This window comes from Anomaloglossus baeobatrachus, chromosome 4 (assembly GCF_048569485.1).
Source record: "Anomaloglossus baeobatrachus isolate aAnoBae1 chromosome 4, aAnoBae1.hap1, whole genome shotgun sequence".
Lineage (NCBI taxonomy): Eukaryota > Metazoa > Chordata > Amphibia > Anura > Aromobatidae > Anomaloglossus > Anomaloglossus baeobatrachus.
The window spans coordinates 392,266,990-392,291,253 of NC_134356.1; the positions used below are offsets into that span (position 1 = coordinate 392,266,990).

The window sequence follows — 24,264 nt, forward strand, 5'->3', positions numbered from 1 at the left end:
AATGGGACGGGACCCTTTTTTACAGTCACCGGCTAATTTAAAAACACAGTCCCGGTACCAAGGAAAAAAAATGAGAGACTATGGAAAATTTTATAACTGTTGAACAAAAGACATGGGCCACACATCCAAATATTACATGTGGCTAAAGCAAAGTGTTCAAAACTGAACATAAGGTTCTTAGTTAACATTAGTTAAGATTATTTGTTATATATTATATTATAAGGTTGTATATTATTATAGTTGACTTGCAGGGTCCATAGGTATCCAGTGACCATGCTCCTCCTTCTCCCTAGATTCCAGCTGCCTGCCTCACCTTCCTATCTGACACATGAGGAATTTGTAACTTTTTCTCAGTCCCTTGCAGCCCATAGACAAGACAAGGAATCTCTGCAAAGATGAGCTGGAAACAGGTTTTATTTCTGGCAGTTGCAACAACACTAGTGCTTCTTGGAGGTAAAAAATATCTACTAAATCTAGAGTCAGGAGGGTCTGATACTGTGTGATGTTGTCGCATATGAGGGGTTTACCTGACGTGTCGCTTCCGTATACGAAGGTGTATTATTTGTCATGTCTAACAGCTTAACTGATATACTGTGTCAGTGAGATATTAGGGTTTATCAGGTACATTGGGTCATTTCCCCACATATGAGCGGTCTCTCTGATCTATTCAGTGGTGTTCCTGCAAGTGACATCTTAAAGATTGTGTGGTGTTCCTACATATGAGGGGTCTGTCTGGGACATTGTGTGATGATATTTTAGATATGACATGTTTGATACTTTGTTGAATGATAGAATGTGGGATGATTTATAGATGGGGGGTTTGCCTGATACAGTTTGGTATGATTTATATACCAGGGGGGTCCTATCTGATACAGTGTGGGATGATTTATACACAGGGGGGTCCTATCTGATACAGTGCGGGATGATTTATATGCAGGGGGTTCCTATCTGATACATTGTGGGATGATTTATATATGGGGTCTCTATTTGACTCATTGTGGGATGATTTATATATGGGGGGAATGGGGGCTTATCTGATACATTGTGGATGATTTATATACGGGGGTTTATCTGATACAGTGTGGGATGATTTATTTACAGCTGTCCTATCTGATACATTGTGGGATAATTTATATTGGGGGGGTTATCTGATACATTGTGGATGATTTATATACGGGGGCTTTATCTGATACTTTGTGAAATGATTGATATACGGAGGAGTTATACACAAAGTGTCTATACTACATTGTGGGATGTTTTATATACAGGGATGGAGGGTCTCATACCTTGTGCGATATCTTACATATGATGGGTCAATCTGATACATTGTGGAATGATTTATATACAACGCATCTATCATATATTATGGCATGCTTTACATTTGACTGGTATACCTAATACATTGTGAGATGCTTTAAATACAAGAAATCTATCCAATATATTATGGGATATTTTACAAAGGGTTTATCTGGTACACTGTGGGGTATCTTACATAGGAGAGGAATATGTATATGTTTCTCTGATACACTGTGGAATATCTTACATATGAGAGGAATATGTATATGTCTCTCTGAGACACTGTGGCTTTCCCACACAAAGGGTTTTATTATGTGATGTTTGTACATATGAGAAGTTCATTCAATCTATATCCCAGATATATGAGAGAAAACACTAGATGAATTAGTAAATATCTAGTTATACTATAGAATTTTAAACAAGCTTATTGCTGAAAAGTGCTAGGTTTATGTGCTAACATTCACAGTAAGCAATCCGTGTATATGCTATGGATGACATATGTGTAATTGATGTCTATGGGATTATAGCAGCTCCATCCTTCATTTCTTATACCATACTTATAAATTTAGACACAATGACATATCATTCAACATTCTCTTGTCTTATATGTGGATTTTAATCTGAATTTGGCACAGATTTAACACTTCATAATTTTGCTAAATTACTGCAGCAAATCAAAAGCATATGGGTTTTTTGACAGATTTATCAGGAATTTAAAATCACAGCCTCAGTGAATCCAACCTTACAGAGGACCATATCTATATAAAGTACAATATATTAATCCATTTCATATAAATATGACGTTATTTCTCCTCTTTGATTTCTCTCTAGTTTTCCATGTCAGTGAAGGTGCTGCGGTAAGAAGCAGTGATGATGGGGCAGCGGACAGGACAGAGAGTAAGTATTGTCTACACATATTAGGCTGCAAAATAGCCTGAAAAAGTGTCTTGTTTCACCATCCCAGTAACTGAACCTATTAGTAAGAGGTTCTGTTCTAGATCTCAATATAAACCTTAAACACCATTAAAGTGCACTCTATCCACAGGCTTGAATAAGATTTTCATGCAGGAATCTGAGGCCTCCAACTTCTTCAAGAAACGTGGCAAGAGATCAACTAAGTCCCAGGATGAAATAAATGGTGAGGGTATTTGCTTTTGATACATGTTTATTTTTCTGCTCTGTGGTTTCCTTGAAATCGGTCAGGTTTCCTGGGGTCACCATAAAGGACTGAATTTGTTTGTTGCCACTGGATTTTAAGACTGAATCTGGTTTAGGAGATTTCATTCTAATACTGATAGTCGCTAAATGTTTACAACAAAAAGCATCCCAAGCTTAGCTGTATAATTTTCTATTAATTAATGTATATTTATTTAGTACATTTATTTTGATCCCTGGGCTACAATCACACGGCAGATCCATGTACATACAGGCCCACTGGCGGACACAGACAGAAAAGAGCCCCTGTGCAAGAACAATATATGGGCCCTTTACAGCCCAAAAACTCATCAAATGCACTATTCCACCTGCTTTGGGGGTAGAAATTGCCCCCCTTGACCTCTTGGGCCCCTGTGCAGCTGCTTCTAGGAAGATCTCTCTAATGCAGCACCAATGGCGCAATTCTTTTCCTATTGATTGAAGTGGAATCTAAAAGAAAATAACACACCATATGAAATCGGAGTGATACAGGGATAGGGTGGGAACAAAAAGACTTGTATTGTTTGGAAGACTTGTAAGTTCACTTTTCAATTGACAGTACTCCATTACTCGAGAAAGAAGAGAGCAGCGCATGCGCGATCACCTGTACTGCCCCCACAACAGTGGCCGGGACCGTTATCAAGATAGATTCTGTGACTATATGACATCAATGTGTAAGATGGGAATGTATGTGTCAATCACCGGCTTATTCTCATTAGATGCTGATTGATACTCATAACTTGAGTAGTTGCTATAACAGCAGGAATATCACACATACGTCTATTCCATTTGCTTATTTAATTAGCAATTATTCAGGAAATATTAACATCATCTCACAGTTTATTCAGCCATGTCTGAATGATCTTATACTCATGTAGACTTTTTTCCTTAACGGTCAGGTATTCCGGCTACGATGCTGTTTTCATTACTTTGTACAATGAAGGAGTCTCTTTACTTTCACAGTATGCGTGTACTGAGCGGAGCAGCTGAGTGTCTGGTATGTGCTGGGTAGCACCAGGCAGCTGCAGGAGGTGCAGGGCAGCCTGGAGAAACCAGCCGAGCCTCTAGTATCCTCACCTTCAGCTCATAGGAGCAGCTTGCTGGAGATGGCTGGCTGCATCTTCTGTCTTGCAGCAGACTCACTACATGAACTTTATTTTTGCTTTTACATGACAACAAAGTTTTTTATGATAGTTTTTTTGAAGGAGAATTATGTATTCAAACAGAGGTGTTGCCTTAGAATATGATGGATGAAACGTTTAGGTCAGCTGCGTATCCATTTGACACACGTTTGTGCATATTTCCATTTGGATGCATGTGTTTTTTTAGGATCGATATAATGTAATCTGCTGCAGTTTTATCCTTAAAGGGAACCTATTACCTGATTCATGTTGCCCAAACCATAGATCAAATCGTGGCTGCATCATATTGTTCTCTGAAAATCTAGCATCTAAGAAAAAAAGATATACTTTTATAATCTGGACGGGGACCATGAACAGAGATGTGTCTATCGCCTGGCCGGATACACCCAAACCAGCTTCAGGTTATTGACATGTCTGTTCCATAGTGATAGTGAGATGATAGATAGGTCTCTTACTGTAAAACAAAAAAAATAAAAAAACATTGAAGATAAAAAAATGAATTTATAAATCTAAAACCTATGGATAACGTATGTGCCTGACCCACGGCCGTGGGGTACCCGGTCCCGGGCTTTTAGTTCTCAGGGGATTGTCACAGGTGGCTGTGCCGATCCCGTGGCCCTGGTGGTAGTTTAAAAGAAGTCTGGTAAAAATAAATAAAATAAAAGTGTCTTGTGACGCCACCTACAGTTCTCGGTAATATTACTGGCGCTGCTTGCAGACCTCTGGGGTGATGACAAAGCAGCTAGTTTGTAACGCTCCCCGTAGGTGGGGGGATGTTCCCGAGGCCTTTGGGAAGGATTGGGATTTTACACACAGGGAGGGAGCTTACCACACGAGTCTTGATACCGGTCTCTTCAGGGCCACTGATGTGTAACTCCCCATGTTCAGGCAAACGAAGTCTATAGTGAGAGCTGTACCTTTGATAACAATAACTGTCACACACACACACCGGGTCTCTCTTTCTGTACCTTTACTGATGTTGTTAGTAAGGTTAAGTCCAGGATACAGTCCGGGTGGTCGGGTGACCGTTAGAATTTCCACATTTGTGAGATAGGAGGCCTCCTTATTTCTGTATGCTTGCTTAAGTCCTGGGCTGTCTAAAACATGTCCCTGACCTCTCACTTGTATAGCAAGTGATGAGAGCCGTTCTCCTGAGCACTACTTACTCCGCTGCAGTCCCTGGCTCTATTGATGGCGGTGCTACAAGTGTTACTGCGCCAGGGGACTGAAGTCCCCTTCGCCCTCTGGTCTTTTCTGCTGGGCCTGAACGAACCCGTACAGACTTGGACTCCGGTGTCCGGGTTGCTTATTTTGGGGTGAACTGAACTGGTCACTCCGCCCCCTTTCTGTCTCACCTCACCTCTGACCCTCACTCTGGATCTCTCACACTTGCTGAGCTTTCCTCTGGTATCGGTCTAACTCAGCACCGTTTACCAGGTTTCTTCCTTAAACCTGTCCCACACTCAACTCTACTCAAAAGACTATTACCCCACCCTCAGCATTTCTTAAAAGAGACCTCAACCGACATCAGCTATTAAGCCTGACGTCAGTTAGTCGAGCTTTCCCTACAGGCCTGGAGTGGAAAGTTTTGTGATGTGAATTCTCACAATTTGGAAATCCCTTCCTGCACTTACCAAATGTTACTGTGGCTATTTATCCATAGGGTTCCACATATGCAAAAGCATTACCTTACATTTGTATGTCAGGCAGTCACATGATCTGCTAACCATCACCACCCCCCTCTACAAATAATGGAATGTAAAATTACAATATAGATTATTGCTTTGAAATGCATCCAGTTGTATCAGTTCCACAATGGATAAATGTTAGTAAGGATGTTATCCAAACCTCGGTCATGTATAATATAAAAATACCGAACACATAACCCCCTCCTTCACTTAGTTTTACCATTGAACAATTATGGGTACAAGTGCTCCCTGCTACAAAACAATAGAACATAAACTACATGATTAAGGAATGGTTCACCTTAGTTCAAACACGAAATACCCCATATCTAAACCCACTAAAACATACAAAGAAAGGGTCTATGGAAGCCCCACCAATAAAAACTTTGCACCATCAGATGCTCCTTGATGCCCCTAACTGCGTCACATCGATTCGGGGCCCTGCTGCTGAATGGCACCTCCCATAATCTGTCCCTCTGAGACCTCGGCTCAGTAGTGACTGCCACAGTGTTTCTGAACATTAATAAACTAGGAAAAAGGGGAGTAAGATACTAACCCCTAAAGCGGGTCCCCCACTTCCCCCTTAACATACCAGCAATTGGCTTTCCAAAGACCCATTCCCGCCCACTACCATGACATAAGGGTTAACCCTACACAGCCTACAACACAGAAAACAGTCAATTTTTTAGTCACCTACAAAATAAATAAATAAATAAATAAATAATTGGTGGATGGGTGGGATGCTAATCCACCAATTAACTGAACGTGCCCTGCCTATATGCTGATCCCCCTACCAATCAGGTAAGAACCCGTAATGAGAACTCTCCTTGATCCCTCCCCCAAGTTTGAAAGAAACTCTGAACCCCAGCTTGCAAAACGCCATTTTAAATAAAAACAAGGCTCCCATCTTTAACTACCCTCATAACCACACCAGGGCCTAGCAGGCATTCTAGTCATGAGGCCCGCCCTTTTAGGGTTGCAGTATGTGCCCTATTTGACCAAGGAATGGCTGACCTTAGCTCAAACCTGAACTACCCTGTACTTAAACCCAGATTTATCCCTCTATTCTCTCCCCTTCTTCAAGAACGACAAATACTACAGGTTTCTTTGGAAAAGTTTGTCCACAGCAGCCTTTTTTTAAATTTTTAACATATCAAAATAATACACAATGAAAAGGTCTATGGCAGCCACACCGATACACACCTGGCGCCATCAGCTGCTGCCACAGAATAATAGGACATAATAAACTACATTACCTTAACCCAAACCCGAACTACCCAATACCTAAACCCACTTTTACCCCCTCTATTCTTTCTCCTTCTTCAATAATGGCAAACACTACAGGTTTCTTTGCAAAATTTTGGCCACAGCAGACTTTTATTAATTTTTAACATATCAAAATAACATACAAGGAGACGGTTTATGGAAGCCCCGCCAATAAAGGCCTGGCACCATCATCTGCTCGTCTCTGCCCTAAACCACATTGCACCAATTTGGGGGCCCTCCTGCTGAATGGAGTCTCCCTTAATTTGTGCCTCTGAGATCTCGGCTCACTAGGGACCCCCCACCCCCAAGTATTTCTGACAACTTATAAACTAGAAAAATGAGGAGTAGGAGATTGACCCCCACTCCCCCTTCTCATAACATACCACTAATTGGCTTTCCAAAGATTTGTTCTTGCCATGACAGGCATGCATGAAACCTTATGCATGCTTGTCCCTCTACACCCTGACTAGGCCATCTCTCAAACCCAGTGCCCAAATAACAATTCTTCTCAGTGTGACAAGTGAACCACGTCCTGTCGCAAATGTTCTGCGACTAAATTTCCAACTCCCGGTGTCATACCACAATGCCCAGTTTCTTACCAAAATGCGAGCCAATTCCCTGTTAACGTTTATGGAAGCTTTGTTTAAACCCTCAATGGACCGACAATGCCTCCATGCAAGCTGGGTCTCTATGTCAGACCAAACTATTACAAGACCGAGGTAAGATGATATGCGCCACAGACAATCAAATTTGATGTCATGGATCAAATCCTTGGAAGTTCTTAGACCCAAATTCCTTCCCCCAGGTGTATTATGAAAATATCAGGAGGTCTGCCCAAACTTGCATGAAAATAAGATTCAATCTCGTCCATAACATAACACTCACCCCAATCCACCGAACCATCATCTATTCTTAATGGAGGCCAAGATGACGGCCCAAGGGAGATCTGTCCTCAATGCTCCCCACACTACATTAGCATGGCCTAGCACCCATACCAGTAATGGGCCAGCAGAAAAAGAAAAGACAACAACCAAATTGTTACAAACTTTCAGGCATGACACCCAGTCCGCCCATGCTATAACATTTTCACACGAACATACTATCGGAAACGTTCCGACTCCCATCAGCCAATCTTGGGTAACACAAATGCACTCAGCCCCCATCTTGCTGCTCCTATGCTAAATTACTGAGACCCAAACTTAGACCCTTCTAGACCAATAGTCGCTAAACATTTCTTGAAAACTGATATAAACTGAAACCGCGACAATGTCAAACGATTAGTATGAATCAACAGAGATCCAGCGTTACTCCCCCTCACTGCCAAGTACTGTGACATAATATATTCTAGGCACTCAAATAAACTTTCCACTGTCCACAGCTCAATTACACATCCCTTACCCTCCATAGCAGTCTTAGACCTCACCTTAATGTAAAATTACCTTAGATTTACAAACTACATCTCTATATTGCAACTACTAGCATTCACCAACTTGCTGATTCTAAACTCGCCACAAAATGATACACTGAACGCCACCTGAAACAACATCTCCCAGCCTGAGCTATATACCCCTTTTAAAGCCCTCAACAGTCTACCCAGTCTTTCAAAATAAAGTGGATGCCTCTAATCACACATTATCCTTCCCTTTAAATAGCCATTCAACTCTTGCCGTACCATGAAATCCTTGGTTACATCCCAAACTCCTGACAATTTGAGCCAAAAGGCCAAAGCAGCCATGCAACTGTAAAATACTGATGTTGAAACCTCTTCCTCCCTTGCATGATCTGTCAATCCTGTACAACAGTAGCTCCACTCATTATCAATCGACAAACCCCTGTCTGTACCGCTAAACAATGGCAATAATCCTACATGATGTTGTATTTTTTCCCAAGTACCTGGTGCTGCAGATCTAACCAACCTTAATGCTGATCTGATACCATGTTCCAAAGGTCTCGTGGCTAGTGAAGGGCGAACCCCCCGATGTTCAGTGTTCAGGAGACTCGCCCGAACGTTTTGTAAAGTTCTAGTTTGGGTTCTGAGATAACGCGAACTTGCGTCCGAACACCGAACTTGAGCTTTACAGTATTGGGATAGGGTGGGGGGCTGTAAAATAAAGAATATCGTTAATCATAAACATTGTCATTATACTTACAGGTCACACGATGCGTCCTGCAGACTCTGTCTCTCGTCGCTTCTGCTGCCAAGTCCAATCATCGCTGTGCCCTCTTGGTAATCACCGCTGACAATAGGACCTTCCATGACATCATAGCCATGTGACCAGTCACGTGTGAATGCTGTATTATCTCATTGGCTACAGACTGGTCACATGATTATGACGTCTGCAAGGTCCTGCAGTGTCAGTGTCTCGGTACTCGGCGCTCGTCAGAGCATTGTATACTCAGCGAGCACCGTGTACCGGCGAGATGCTCGGGCACATGCTCGGCTCCCCGTCCCTGCATGTCGGCGCTCTTTACAGAGTCAGCCCACATGCAGGGATTTGTCTGCCACACACCGGTGAATAGCGGCGCCGGGAATCAGGTGATCGGAGATCACCGTTGCTATAGTAACCCGCCCGTCAGGTTACTATGGCAAAAAAAAGAAAAGGGCTTCCCTAGATTTTCCATTGCCAGTGAAGGTAGCAGCAAGCAGTGGGGGTTAGCAGCGAGTAGCTGCTTGGATTACCCTTAGCTAGCAAAAGAAAAAGAAGCGGGAGCCCTTGCATTCTCTGTGTCGTGTCTGTGATTGCCTGACAGCACTGTACTGTAAAAATAAATAAATCATTAAAAAAAAGAGATAGCGCTCCCCAGTATTTTTGATTCTCAGCGCGGATAAACTGGATGGCTAGGGGCTGCCACTCCCCGCTGCCTGATTTACCTTGGCTGGCGATCAAAATATAGGGAAGCCCATTATTTTTTTTTATTTAAAAAATTAAAAAAAAATGCGTGGGCTCCTGCCGTATTTTGATCGCCAGTCAGGTAAAGCCAGGCAGCTGAGGGCTGTGATTCTCGACAGCCCACAGCCGTCCATGGAAATGGCGTATTGTTTCGTAGCGCCATTTCCAGGAGCTTTACCCGACTCGTTCAGTGGCCCTGGTGGTGGCGGCATGCTGGGTAATAAAGGAGTTAGTATCATCTGAGAATACAAAGCTGGTATTCAGCCCGAAATTCATGGTGTCATGCCAAATTAGACATGGCCACCATGAATTTCTAGGAAACAAAAATAAATTCTGTGTTGTGTTTTTTTTTCTATTAGAAATAAAACAAAAAAAAATGTAGAGACTCAATCTTTATTATTAAAAGATCCTTAGTCCGACAAAATCCACTGGGACAGCAATGTCATCTCTGCTACATCACTATGCACAGCAATGGCTTGAATAGAAAAATAGCAGTGTCCGGGCGCTGCACAGAACCAGGCTATACCAGGAGGAGATTAACTGTTTAATGAACTAATTTCACAACGCGTTTCCGGGACCTTATGTCCCCTTCATCAGGTGCTAATTAGACAGTGTTTGATACACCTTATAAAGACAATCATAATTACCACAATTAAAACACTTGGAACAATAGAAAAACAATAGAAAAACAATTATTCAGTCAACATAGACAAAGATAAAAAAAATTCATAAAAAAAATTAAATCATTTGAATTCAAGGTGATCTATGATACAAATACTTAAAATATAATTATGACATATATGATTAAAACCATATGATATCTGGAATAAGTATATATATATATATATATATATATATATATATATATATATATATATATATATATATATATATATATATATATACACAAGTATATATTAAAACATAGGATTTCATAAAAAACATAATAAAAAACTTCATAAAAAAACATCATATAAGAAAATAACCATTACTTACCAATAATCATCATAAGGTAATAAGGGCTAATGTATATAATCTTATTAATAGGAAAGATATAATTAATAAATATAAATAATATATCTTTAAATCCCCAATATATGAATTACTACAATATATCATTGAATAATTTAAGAATTATAATTTATTAAAATTTAACAAAAAATATAAAATCCTATCAAACGTCTGTATCTGATTATTAATAATTGATGAGTATGTTCAATGCCTATATTCAAACCCTCTGGATTTAATGTGGCCATTTTAATTATCCAGTATGATTCCCTATTCATTAGCCTCTTATAACGATCTGGTATTTGTTTTTTCTTTTATATCACTATGCACAGACAGTGTCTATACATAGTGAGAAGCAAAGAGCAAAGTCATATCTTCTTCATCACTGTGCACAAACAGTATCTATACATAGTGAGAAGCACAGAGCCATGTCAGGCCTGCTACAGATTGATGAAGCAGAGGCTGACAGAGGGGATGATTGCACTTGCGTCTCGTATTGCATCACCCCATTCTTCCGACAGCAGCGCCTCAGCTGCATGGAAATAAACGCAGCTGACCTGCTGCTGTCGGGAGATTGTTGCATCACATCATGGCGCACCAGGACCTTTGATGACGTCATACTCACGTGAACACTCTGTAGCCAATGACGTAATACAAGATTCACACGTGACTGGATACATTGGTATGACGTCACGGAAGGTCCTGTAACTCCATGCTGGTTACCAGGCGGCACAACAATGATCTGACGGACGTGGAAGTGGCAGGAGACAGAGTCTGCAGGACACGTCGCGGGACCTGTAAGTATGATCATAATGTTTTTTTTAATATCGTGCTTTTTTTTACAGCCCCGAACCCAAACTGTAACACAAACGTCCCAGAAAGCTCGTGTTCGAGGTCGTGTGCACGGACACCATGCGTTCGGTATGGACACTGAACTTTTCACAGCTTTTTACAGTTCGAGTTCGCCCATCCCTACTCACGGCCATTGTGTTCCGTGTAGCTCCCAAAACTGGCCCCATTGAAAAGTCCTGGTCGAACCATACATTGTCTAACGCAAACTTAACATTGTCATTGGCATGGAGATTGATGATGCTGGTAATGTTAGTTTGATAGACATGCTATGAAGAAAGCAATATCCCAGCTATATGGATGCTACAATGTAATCACATTACATGAATCTAAATGCAGCCTTACAAAGTTATATTATATATAAAACCCCCTCCGATCATGCAGATCATTGTGCATCTGCATGAACCGCTTACACATCTGAGTAGGGAGTCCATAAACTTTCTATTGAGCCTATACTCAGCTGCCTGATCAACTCAAGCAAAAGCTGTAATGATGCACATTTTCAGTTATGTTAACAAATGTGCCACATCTGAACTGAGGTTTATGATCCTAAAAACACCAAAATATAATTTGCACTACCTGATCATCTTTCATCATTTACCAAGGCACATTAATAAATGCTCCAGAAACAGAACTGACTGACAGACTCTACATATTTTATTGCAGACACAGAAGTTTGATCAATGAAAATGACCGTGCACCACACTAAATAGTTAAGGTGTAAAGAAATTGGTACATATTCAAAATGATAGTGTGTATATTTTATTGCAGGTAGACCATGAGCTGAATAAATGCCACTCAGTGAAATGTTACTTTTCAAATTATGTGGGTTAGATCTGTTGCAAACACCAATTACACATATAGTATCTCCAGGTTTTTGCTTCCTCATCTGAGAGCAGCAGGGTGTAGCAACAGAGACCCTAATTCCAGTGATGTGTCCCTTACTGGGCTATTTGCTGTAGAGTTCTTAAAATCACTGTTTTAGGCCCCTTTCACACGTCAGTGATTCTGGTACGTTTGTGCTTTTTTTAAAACGTACCAGAATCACTGATATACGCAGACCCATTATAATCAATGGGTCTGCTCACACATCAGTGATTTTTAACTGAACGTGTCTCCGTGCAGCGTGCACGCGTGGCCGTGATTCTGCACGGCGACAAGTCAGTTTTTTTCTGGCATCACTGATGACCCACGGATCACACTACGGACTACCAGAAAATCACAGACATATTAAATATTTTCAACTTACCTTGCCTGCGATTCGCTCTGGAGCCTCCGCTGTCGGCAGTTTCTGCCTGGCTCATGAATATTCATGAGAGTAGGAAAACCCAACCAGGAAGTAGGTGCTGAGAGCGGTGGGCGGACGCTGGAGACCCGAGGAGATCAGCACCATGGACAGCAGCAGTGAAGGCAGGTGAGTAATGTTCATATGCAATCATGGATCACGGATTGCACATGGACAACCCACGTGTGCCGTGAATCACGGAACACGGAGGGACATGTGCGTGTTTTACATGTCAGTGAAGAACGTCTGTGTTTTTCACTGATGTGTGAAACGGGCCTTATATGCAGAGCTATCAGTTCTCTGCTGAGCTCTGTATAACCTCGCCCACACCACTGTTTGGCAGCCTTCTGTGTACACTGTCCATAGGCACAATACTGTCAATCAGTGGTGTGGCGGAAAGCTGTAGGAGAGTTTGGGTATAATTCATTATGAATACTTAAATGATTTTGATCACCTGCTGATAAAACAGTAATTTTATCACTAGAGGACTCTAATGATAAGTCCAAGTCAATGTGACTATGCTTTACAATATCCTTCTTAATTCTTCTTGTGTTCCAGCTGAGAACCGCCAGAGCCTGGCAGCAGATGAACGCAGGAGAGAGTACTACGAGGAGCAGAGAAATGAGTATGAGAACTTTGTTGAAGAGGAGCAGGATGGTGAGCTTCTCATATTAAGAATTACTTGTTATACAAGGATTTGCCTAAGGCCTCTTTCACACATACACATTTCCGTTATGTCTGTTTCACACGTACCGGAGACATGGACACATGTAGACCCATTAAAATCAATGGGTCTGCGCACACGTCCGTGTTTTCCCACAGACCGTGTGTCCGTCTGGAGCACACGGGTGACATGTCCATTTTCTGACAAAAGCAAGGGTGTCACATGGACCACACACTGACTTGATCCGTGTGAAACATACCAGAGAAAACACATGTCACATAAAAATAAAGAATTTTTGTAATTACCTGTCTCCGGCGCTGCTGATGCTTTCGGGCAACTGAGCAGGGCATGTCACTGGTGGGTGTGGAACTGCTTATCTGTGAGTGAAAGCTATCTAGGCACGCATGCCCAGATCACACATCACTCTCCTCTCAGTCCCCACTAGTGATGTGTTCTGCTCAGTTGGTCCGATTTCGGTCTGCAGCCAGAAGGATCAAAGCTACAACAATTAAAAGGTATTTACGAGCCTCTTAGACATAAGCTTACAGGAGCAGAATAGATAGCAGTATATTAGGAAAGAGTTAGGATAGAAGAAGGGGAGGGGGGGTCACATTAGTAGTGGGAAACCTCTTTAAAGGTGAGGTCTTCTATGATTGTAGACTTCCCTTTCCTTTTCTTCATCTAGCCGAGACTGCAAATAACTACTTCCCTTGATAATTGTAGAGTTTGTTGCTAAAACATCTTTGCCCCGAATGGTCATCCTCCGTTTGTATATAGATACACAAAATAGTTCTGAGGTCTAAATTTAATTCAGGCCCCAGACCAGATCCTAAAAGGGATGACTGGCACCATCAGTACGGCATAAGGAGATAAGTGGTGTTGATGACTGTGTTTTCACAAAGCTGCCAGAATGTGAGGCTTCATGTGAATGCACCTGTGCATGAAGCCTAACAGGTATGTGCATACACAATATCAATGGCACCGATCAATTGCAGAGGTGATGCAGCATTGGTCTACAGTACACATACTGTAACTGAATAAACATTAACTAAGACCAATGTTACCACCATATATACCGTATTTTTCGCTTTATAAGACGCACCTGATTATAAGATGCACCCCCAAATTTGGTGAAGGAATAGAGAATTTTTTAATAAATGGGGTCCGTCTTATAATGCCAGTGTCCGTCTAACAAATCATATAGGGTATATGTCCCTCATAGCCCCCCCATCCTAAAATTAGCCCTCTGAATCTGGATATGGCCCAGTGATGCCACATGTTCCCTATGCCTGGCACACATCCTCTATGGCTGGCACACGGCCCACTGTGGCTGGCACACGGCCCACTGTGGCGGCACACGGCCCCATGTGGCGGCACACGGCCCCATGTGGCGGCACACGGCCCACTATTGCTGGCACATGGCCTCATGTGGCTGCACACGGCCCACTATTGCTGGCACATGGCCCCATGTGGCGGCACACGGCCCCATGTGGCGGCACACGGCCCCATGTGGCTGCACACGGCCCACTATTGCTGGTACATGGCCCCATGTGGCGGCACACGGCCCCATGTGGCGGCACATGGCCCACTATTGCTGGCACATGGCCCAATGTGGCGGCACACGGCCCACTATTGCTGGCACACAGCTCCCTGTGTTATATATCGCCCCATGCTGCTGCTTTTAGTAAAATAAACTTTCCTTACCTTCTCCAGCATTGTCCTGTCTGTGTCCCCCTCCTCGGGGTTGAGCTCCGGCCTCCTGCATTTCCTGGTTCTCGGCCGGTCATGTGATCGGCACGGCAGAGTGAAATCTCTTGTGCCTTATCACAGCAGCAGGAGGGAGGCCGGGCAGACACGCTGGAGGAGGTGAGTAAAAAGTTTATTATTTTACTGTTTGCAGCAGCATGGGGGCCATAGCTAACACGGGGGAGGGGGCATGTGCAATCAAAGAAGGGCGCAGGCAGATATAATATACACTGCTGCCCCAGCCCATCGCTGCGGTGCACTTTCAGCACCATGGTGGTGGACAGCGGCTGTGCATATTATATGAGCGGGAGCAGGAGATCAAACGCTGCTGCTCCCAGCTTTCACAAGTCCCCCAGCAGAGCTCCAGAGCTGCCCGCACCTCCCCTGGACTCTGTAGTGTATATATATACACACACCCCCCCCCCCGTATACGTATATTCGGATTATAAGACGCACCCCCTACTTTCCCCCAAAATTTGGGGGAACAAAAGTGCGTCTTATAAAGCGAAAAATACGGTAAGTTTTACACATGCAGTCTGCAGATCAATCATAAGTGGCTATAGATAGGTCTCTTGATGGCTAAGTTTGGTTGTCTTAACTTTCCCTAATCTGCATCCGAACTATTCGTACTCGCTATACTCATAACGAGTACTGTCTAATACTCGTGTATTCATTCCATATAGCATGTGCAATGCAAGTCAATGGGGACTACTCGCAATGTAACGAGTAACCCGAATTCTGCACTATTTGCTACTCGCATGAATAGTACGGCATTCGGGCTACTTGTTACTTTGCGAGTTTTCCCCATTGTCTTGCATTGCACATGCTATTGTGAACGAATATTCGAATATTAGACAGTACTCGTTATGAGTATAGCGAGAACGAAGTTAGGTACTCAACTCTACCATTCTCCATTCTTCAAGATGTCTTTGCAGAATTTGTCAAAAATAGAAAAAAAAAATGTTATTCTTAATTTATTATCTACTGAATAACAGTCAAAAATATATTTGTCCTGTAACTGAATTCCTTCCTACATTTTCCTAACTAACACAGTAACAAACCCCCCATTTATGCACCACACAGTTATATCACTACCTTTTGTGCTGTCTACATAATAATGCCTCTCTGTGCACACATTCAGTAGAGTGCTGCTACATTCCTTACCATGCTTTCAACTCTTTCGTAGGCAGCTGCCTCTGCTTTTCTATATTTTTATCTCGATACATCCCCTTCTCCTCACATTTGTAACATTTAAATCTTATAAAACAGCTTCTTTTTACATGTACAATGCTAAGTATGCATGGCTTACAATACAATATTAAAATATGACAGATTCTATTGTATGCCCTATAAAAGGTGGAGAAATTATTGCTTTCTGAAAAGTCATCAGCATTTAAGAGATTGTAATATTTTTGTTTCATCGAGCTTCTTACTGGCCCCATACATAGATATGTTTTGTGCTTTCTATATTTTAAAGAAACTTAGACTTCATGGAAGTAAATAAAATTTATTTGAAAGGCCCATTAAAGTCTGTGATGTTGTGCATAATGTGTATACACGGTCAAGTCATAAGCAAATAAATGACGCCTGTGGACTTCTGCTTCTTGCTCAAATGTTTAAAATGTTCCACTTGTTCAACTTGTGATCTTTAAAAATTAAACTTCCCAAGGCAAATCATGGAAAGCAAAATATAACTAATCATAGGAGGTGCAAGAGGTAACTAAAAGGATTTTTTGTACTCACTGTAAACTCTCTCATAGACTTAAAAGGGAAGCTGTCAGCAGGGTTTGCTACTTCATCGTAGAGCATCATGATGTAGGCAAAGACATCCTGAATCCAATGATGTATTACTTAGATTACTGGGTGCAGCCTAACACAATCACAAGTATTAGATTTAGCAACACAGCAGAGCTGAGTGAGCTTCCCTGCCCACACTAGGCTCTCTGTAAAGATTGCACATTAACAGTGAGGTGTCAATCAGGAGGGGGCGTTCCAGATTGCCATGTGTTTGATTTTATAGTCTGAGCAATAATAAGGGTCCTGCTGCTTAAACAAACATACCAAATAACAGATTGGACTTTGACAAGACAGGCATGCCTAAATTATGTTTTAACCCTTGCAGCATGCTGTCTTCAAACTGCATAGAAAAAAACGGATGACAGTCTCCTCAATTGTGGAACATAGGAGACAATGGGTCTACCCTGGTGCCACCAGGAGACTGACAAGAATAACATACTTGATGGAAATTTGTCTTGTCTTCACTAGGCTGCATCCACATATTGGTATCAAGCTACTCAGTAATATAGCATTATTAAAAGTAACCGAAGGAAAAGAATCCCCAACAGATAAGAACCACAAACAAGTTCAACAAGACAAAAAAAAAAAATAGAGGTAGGTGCTGCATGCCCAAATAAAGGCTATGAGAAAGATTTTACGGTGGAGACCAACAAATATCTTTTCTCGGGTGCCTTATTGGGGATCAAAGGAGACCATGGGATATCCAAAAACAGTCCCAAAGTATGGGGAAACAGAGGAACGATAGATATATATAAAAAAGGCATAGTAAGTCAGATATCTCAAGCCATAAGGATGATAGTTAGAACGACAGAATGAAAATAGAACAATCACCTCTTAAAGGAGGAAAGAACCGTAGTAAGAAAATATATTACTGGGTACTACTTATTCAAGTGAAGATAAAGGAACTGAAAGTTGTCAGCTCGTCTGATGGAAGATATTACAACAAGAAAGGTCACGTTACAGGATAGCAAGGACCTACTGTGGATAGCTGCAGAAAGAGAATCAGCAGATACAATGGTTTCAAATGAAACAATAAGTAATGCACTCAACCTCCATGATCTGTAGGCACACACACAACGCAAGACTCCATTGGTGAACAAAAAACATGTTCAAGCATGTTTAAAGTTTGCTCAACAACATTTAGACAAACCTGTGATATTCTCGGAGAATATAGTCTGGTCAGATGAGAGCAAGATTGAACTCTTTGGATGCCATAATACACACCATGTTTGGAGGCAAAAAAAAAATCACTGCATATCACCCCAAAAAACTTCCCAGCAGTGACGTTTGGAGGTGGGAACATCATGGTGTAAGGCTGTTTTTCAGCATATGGCACTTGCAAACTTTATTTAACCCCTTAACGACCGCGGGCCGTAAAATTACGTCCTAGCGGTCATAATGTTACTGCCCGCGGTCTGCCGGCGGCAGCATGCCGCGATCGGCGCACATCTCAGCTGATTTTCGCAGCTGAGATGTGTGCCTGCTAGGCACGAGCAGAATCATTATCTGCTCGTGCCGTTTAACCCCTTAAATGGCGCTGTCAATATGTGACAGCGCCATTATAAGCGTGATCGCGGTAAACTTTTACTTACCGCCCGATACCGGAAGTCACGTGACGCGATTACACGACTTCCGATAGTTGTCATGGTAGCACAGGGTCATGTGATGACTCCTGTACTACACATGAATTGCTTTCACTTTCGCTGTGCCAGCGGCACAGCAAAAGAAAAAGAGAGCGTATCTGCCGTTTACAGCTGTATAGCTTCGATCAGCAGATAGTGCAGAGCGATCGGAATGCTGATCGCAATAGCCCCCTAGGGAGACTAGTAAAATAAAAAAAAAAAAGTTAAAAAAAGTTTTAAAAAATTAAAAAAAAAAAACCTAAAAGTTCAAATCACCCCCCATTCGCCCCATTGAAAATTAAAGGGTTAAAAAAAATAAAAAATACACACATTTGGTATCGCCGCATTCAGAAACGCCCGATCTATCAAAATATAAAATCAATTAATCTGATCAGTATACGGCGTAGCGGAAAAAAAATTCCAAACGCCAAAACGACGTTTTTTTGTTGCCACAACTTTTGCGCAAAATGCTATAAGAGGCGATCAAAACATAGCATCTGCGCAAAAATGGTATTGTTAAAAACGTCAGCTCGAGACGCAAAAAATAAGCCGTCACTGAGCCATAGATCCCGAAAAATGAGAATGCTACGGGTCACGGAATATAGCGTAAAACGTGCGCCCCTTTTTTTGGTCAAACTTCCGATTTTTTTTAACCCCTTATATAAAAGTAAACCTATACATGTTTGGTGTCTACGAACTTGTACTGACCTGAGGCATCACACCCACACATCAGTTTTACCATATAGTGAACACAGTGAATAAAATATCTCAAAAACAATAGTGCTATCGCACTTTTTTTGCAATTTTTCTGCATTTGGAATTTTTTTGCCGTTTGCCAGTACACTATATGGTAAAACTTATGGTTTCATTTAAAAGTACAGCTCGTTCCACAAAAAATGAGCCCTCACATGACCATATTGACTGAAAAATAAAAAAGTTACGTCTCTCAGAAAAAGAATGGCGAAAAAAAAAAACGGAAAGCGAAAAATCGGCCGGTCGTGAAGGGGATAATTGAAGGAATGATGAATGGACAAATGTACTGAGACATTCTTGATAAAAATCTGCTGCCATCTACCGGGATTGTTGAAGATAAAATGAGGGTGGACATTTCAGCAAGACAATGATCCCAAACACACAGTAAAGGAAGCTCTCAATTGGTTTCAGACAAAGAAAATAAAGCTGCTAAAATGGCAGAGCTAATCACCTGACCTGAATCCAGCACAAAATTTCTGGAAGGAACTAAAGCTCAGAGTTCATAGAGGGAGCCCACAGAGCCTTCAGGATTTGAAGTGTGTTTATGTGGAAGATAGTGTTGAGCGAGTAGTTGACTATTTGTACTCGCTATGCTTTTAGCGAGTACTGGCCGCTACTCGCATATTCGTTACGAGTAGCGGGCGCAATGTTAAGTCAATGGGAAATACTCGCTAAATAGTGAGTAACCCGAAAGCCGTACTTCTCGTGCGAGTAGTGAATAGTATGGCTTTTGGGTTACTCGCTACTTAGCAAGTATTTCCCAATGGCTGGGAACACACCTATGCGTGTAAAATCGGTCCGACTAGGCTGGAAAAAACTCGGCTGATTTTAGTTCACGTTAGGTCAGAGTGCAACGCAAGTGCGATGCTTGTTTTTAATAATTTAATGATTTGACTCGCGTGTGTGATGCGATTGAGATGCATGTTTCCTGCAACATCTTAACAAAATTAATTCGATTACACATGTGTCAGATAATTAACCTTTGGAAATGTGATGTCACATTCATCTGTTCAATAATGAATGAGCGAAGTTACTGCCACACTCGCAAATTGGAACGCTGGTGCGCGTGTGTGATCCTTCTTTAAACACACTTCCATAGGAAATCATTGAGAAAAATGGTGTGAGAAACTCGCAAAAAAGCAGCATGCTGCGATTTTTTTCTCAGTCCGATTTGGACTGAGAAAAAAAAAAATCGCTAATGCGAGCTGAATCATTCACTAACATGTGTCCGATTCCAATGCGAGATTTTCTTGCATTGCACTACTGCGAGAAACTCGCAAGTGAGAAGCCGCCCAATGACTTACACTGCACCCGCTACTCGTAACAAATATGAGAGTAGCAAACAGTACTCGCTAAAAGCATAGCGAGTATGAATAGCTAACTACTCGCTCAACAAGTGGAAGAATGGCCCAAAATCACACCTAAGCAATGCATGCGACTAGTTTCTCCATACAGGATGCATCTTGAAGCTGTCATCACCAACAAAGGCTTTTGTACAAAGTATTAAATAAATTTCCCTAAGCGTGTCGCTACTTTTTCCCCGTGTCATTTCACATTATAATAAATCACTAAATTTATGGACATTATGGTTTGAATTCTTTGCATGTGTGAGTTGGATAGGCTGTTACCGACATTTGGTGAGAAATTCATGTCAATAGCAACTTTAGGCCCTGTGCGCACACTGCGTTTTTACCCGCTTTTTTTGCGTTTCTGCTGCAGAAATTTCTTGAAAAATGGTGGTAACCTTTCTGCAGACATTCCCCAGCAAAACCTATGGAAAAAAAATAAATAAATAGCAGTGCGCACACTGCGTTTCTTTTCTCAAGAACATTTTTTCTGCAGAATTTCTTGAGAAAAAGAATGAGCATGTCACTTCTTTTCTGCAGGTACCTGCGTTTTTTGCCATAGATAATGGTAGAAAAACGCAGGGACCAACCTGCTAAAAAAAAAAAGCATCGAAAACGCATGCGTTTTTCGGTGCGTTATTGGAAATTTTTTTGAACGCAAGTGCGCTAATCTTTCAGACTCAAGAAATTTCTTGAGAAAAATCCTTTTTCAAGTGCGCACAGGGCCTAAGAAATATATTTACTTAGAAAATTGGTGATGTGTTCAATACTTATTTCACCTGCGTTATATAAAGCTTAGATACTCTTGTGAACAATCCTAAACTAAGCTATTATGAAACAACTTTACATGAGCTTGCCTAGACTTATGTAAACCTAGGTGACTTTTTGAATTCAAAAGCTAGTATCAATGCAGAGAGGTTGCAATTTATGAATCCCTCCCAATCAATAAACCCCATCACTAGGATTGCTTAAAGCATTAGGCATTGGTTACACAGCCCCTTTAGCCATAAAACAAATCGTGTGGCGAAACTCAATGAGTTAATACAAGTCAATAGGGTTGCAAGAAGCAAGTCCTGTTGGCTATTTTGAGATATTCTTGTTACGGTCACAGTAGCCTTGGGCTGGGGCCACACGGGGACTAATGCGATCCCCGCATGACACTTGGCTCACGCTGGCAGCACAGCGGGAGCTGAGTGTCACTGTGACTGAGGTCCGATCATACGATCGGACCTGAGCTGCAGGGGCGGGCCGTCACTGAGGAGGGGTGGGCTGGCACGGAGGAGGTGGAGGGAGGGATTTATCTCCCTCTCTCCTTCGTAGCTGGCTATTACCATTCTCGCTCTGCACTCACAGTACACCGGCGAGTGCAGTGCGATCTTTCTCTCGCCCCACAGACTTGAATGGGTGTGAGAGAAAATCTTGCATTACACTCGCAGCATGCTGTGATTGTTTTCTCGGTCCGATTGGGGCCGAGAAAATAATCACTCATGGGTGCTGACACATAGGCTAATATTGGTCCGAGTGGAATGCGATGTTTTATCGCATTTCACTCCGTCCGATTTTCATGCCGTGTGTCTTAGGCCCTACTGTCGCAATGTGACCCCCTTGACTTACATTGTGTTGCGATTTAGCAACGACACCTACTAAACATTCTCCACGCGACTTGTGTCAAGGCAAAATCGCCATATATACCCAGGCTAATTGAGATAACTGTATCCAGATGTAAAGAGGTGCATTGTACTTTGCAAAAGAAACAGCAATATGTGTATAGATATGCTTCAATGTCCACATCAGTATATAGCCCAATCCCTATATTGTTAATTTTAATGTGGAAAAGTTTAGTTCTAACATATGTACTAAAGTATATAGTATTTTGAAAAATACATTGATCATATGGATAAAAAAAAAATAAAAATAGATGGATGACAAGGCACAAATGGAGTATACATTCAGTCTTCAAATAATGTTTGGTGGAAATAGCTAACTTGTAAATTTGTCAGCAACACTGAATAGATTGCCAGAAACAATCAGAAAACGTGCCCCTACATTTTTTTTTTATCTATTGTTCTATTGTCCTTAGCTGTATATTTTTTTTCTCCCTCAAGTGTGGTAGAAAAAAAAAAAAACGTGAGGAAAACTGATGGAAAAATTGATCCATTGATTCCATACTTCCACTACTAGTGTTAGTGGTTTCACTATTTGACTATATGCTTGTCCACCAGAGTGTATGAGTTTGGTCTGTTCTGCTTATGACCAATGTGATCCGGTTGTATAAAAAACCTTTCCATTTAATGGTGGATTCTCATATGTGAAATCCAAATCGGTGTGGGTGTGTTCAGTCCTATAAACACCACTTGGGCTGGTGTTTTTTTTTTAGGCACCTTCACATACTGTGTTTTTCCCCCTTCTTTTAATGAGAAGTGAGATATTCCTTACTTCCTTTTAAGGCATACTATTAAAAGGTTATATTTTATTGATACCATTATTTGCTATATTTCTGAGTCCAAGCTTTTACTTTAGATATCCAGAGTTAAATCATAAGTGAGTGAAGTTACCAAATAGAAAAGCGATATAATGTATATTTGCTCAGTAGAAAATACAGCTCAATATGTTTTCATTTGTTTACAGAACAAGAAGAGCGCACCCGGGAACAAGTTGAGCAGTGGCGCCAGTGGCATTATGATGGACTGTCTCCTTCCTACCTTTACCAGCGTCAAAACATTTAAGACTTGTAGAATTAATGTATATAGAACAATTTACAATTAATAACTCACTAACAAAGTTCTGCTATAGCTCAGCAGTACTAGTAACCAAAGATCGTAGGTTGTAGAATCTTTACTGATTTGCAGACGACCATTTGTTGCTTACATGCAGATTGTTTTGTTGTAAAATTTGTTTCTTCTCCAACGCTCTCTTGCAAGAAAACATTTGGTGACTGTTAGAAAGCTTTCTGGAGTATAATATTGGAACATAATAGGGGAAAATATAATTATGTGCCAGTGGGGGTTTAAAAGTAATGTTTAAATGTAAAGAGTTAAAAAACATTTCAACTCAACTAAAAGTCGTAAATAAAAGTAATAAGTAATATAAGCGACGTGTTACTGTCATTCAGTAGAAACTTCTCACCTTAAAAGACCTACAAATCTGAATCCACATATATTTACCTAAAAAAACAAACAAAAAAAAACAAAAGGAGGACAAACGACCAAACGCCCAGATAATTTTTATATAAAGAGTTTATTTTAGAAAAGTGCACATGTAAAGGGTGAAACAGGAATGATGCAGGACTTAAAAGCCCCAAACAAGGTCACAGAACCCACATATATATAGCTGCTAGACATGCTAAATGATAAGGCACCTTTACTATGGAAATATCAGGAGCGTCCACTAGATGTCACTAGAGCACCCCGTGCCATAGCCCTGCGTGTACATATAACATAACTGGGAAGATTCCCACCATAATCAAAACAAACAGTATATATACTCACTGTGGAGCCACACGAAGGGACGCTGGGTGCCAAATAGGAAGGAGGGGGGGACCGTGACCCACCCAACGGCCGTTTCTGTAACTCGAGGTTGCCTTCGTCATGGGGCGTGGTTAGAAGGGCCAGGATGTGAGGTATATATATAATCCCATAGCCAATTACCAGGCAAGCCTCTATGACCCATGTAATTGTGCTGCGTGTAGCTCCGCCCCTGGATACCAGCCGAGTCACCAAC

General features: G+C 41.5%; 1 protein-coding gene across 1 annotated transcript; it reads left to right on the plus strand.

Moving 5' to 3' along the window:
• Positions 1 to 371: 371 nt before the first annotated feature.
• Positions 372 to 23,594, plus strand: UCMA (upper zone of growth plate and cartilage matrix associated). Its single transcript, XM_075342588.1, has 5 exons — positions 372 to 453; positions 2,128 to 2,193; positions 2,342 to 2,434; positions 13,175 to 13,273; positions 23,173 to 23,594. Exons 1-5 carry the CDS (start codon positions 396 to 398, stop codon positions 23,268 to 23,270), a joined length of 414 nt encoding a protein of 137 aa, XP_075198703.1. The 5' UTR covers positions 372 to 395; the 3' UTR covers positions 23,271 to 23,594.
• The last annotated feature ends 670 nt before the right edge of the window (positions 23,595 to 24,264 follow it).

Excerpts from the sequence above, each read along its gene's own strand:
- UCMA (XM_075342588.1), top strand. The coding sequence starts at position 396 with ATGAGCTGGAAACAGGTTTTATTTCTGGCAGTTGCAACAACACTAGTG. Across the intron at positions 2,435-13,174 it reads GTCCCAGGATGAAATAAATG|CTGAGAACCGCCAGAGCCTG; the intron begins GTGAGGGTATTT and ends CTTGTGTTCCAG. Across the intron at positions 13,274-23,172 it reads TGTTGAAGAGGAGCAGGATG|AACAAGAAGAGCGCACCCGG; the intron begins GTGAGCTTCTCA and ends ATTTGTTTACAG.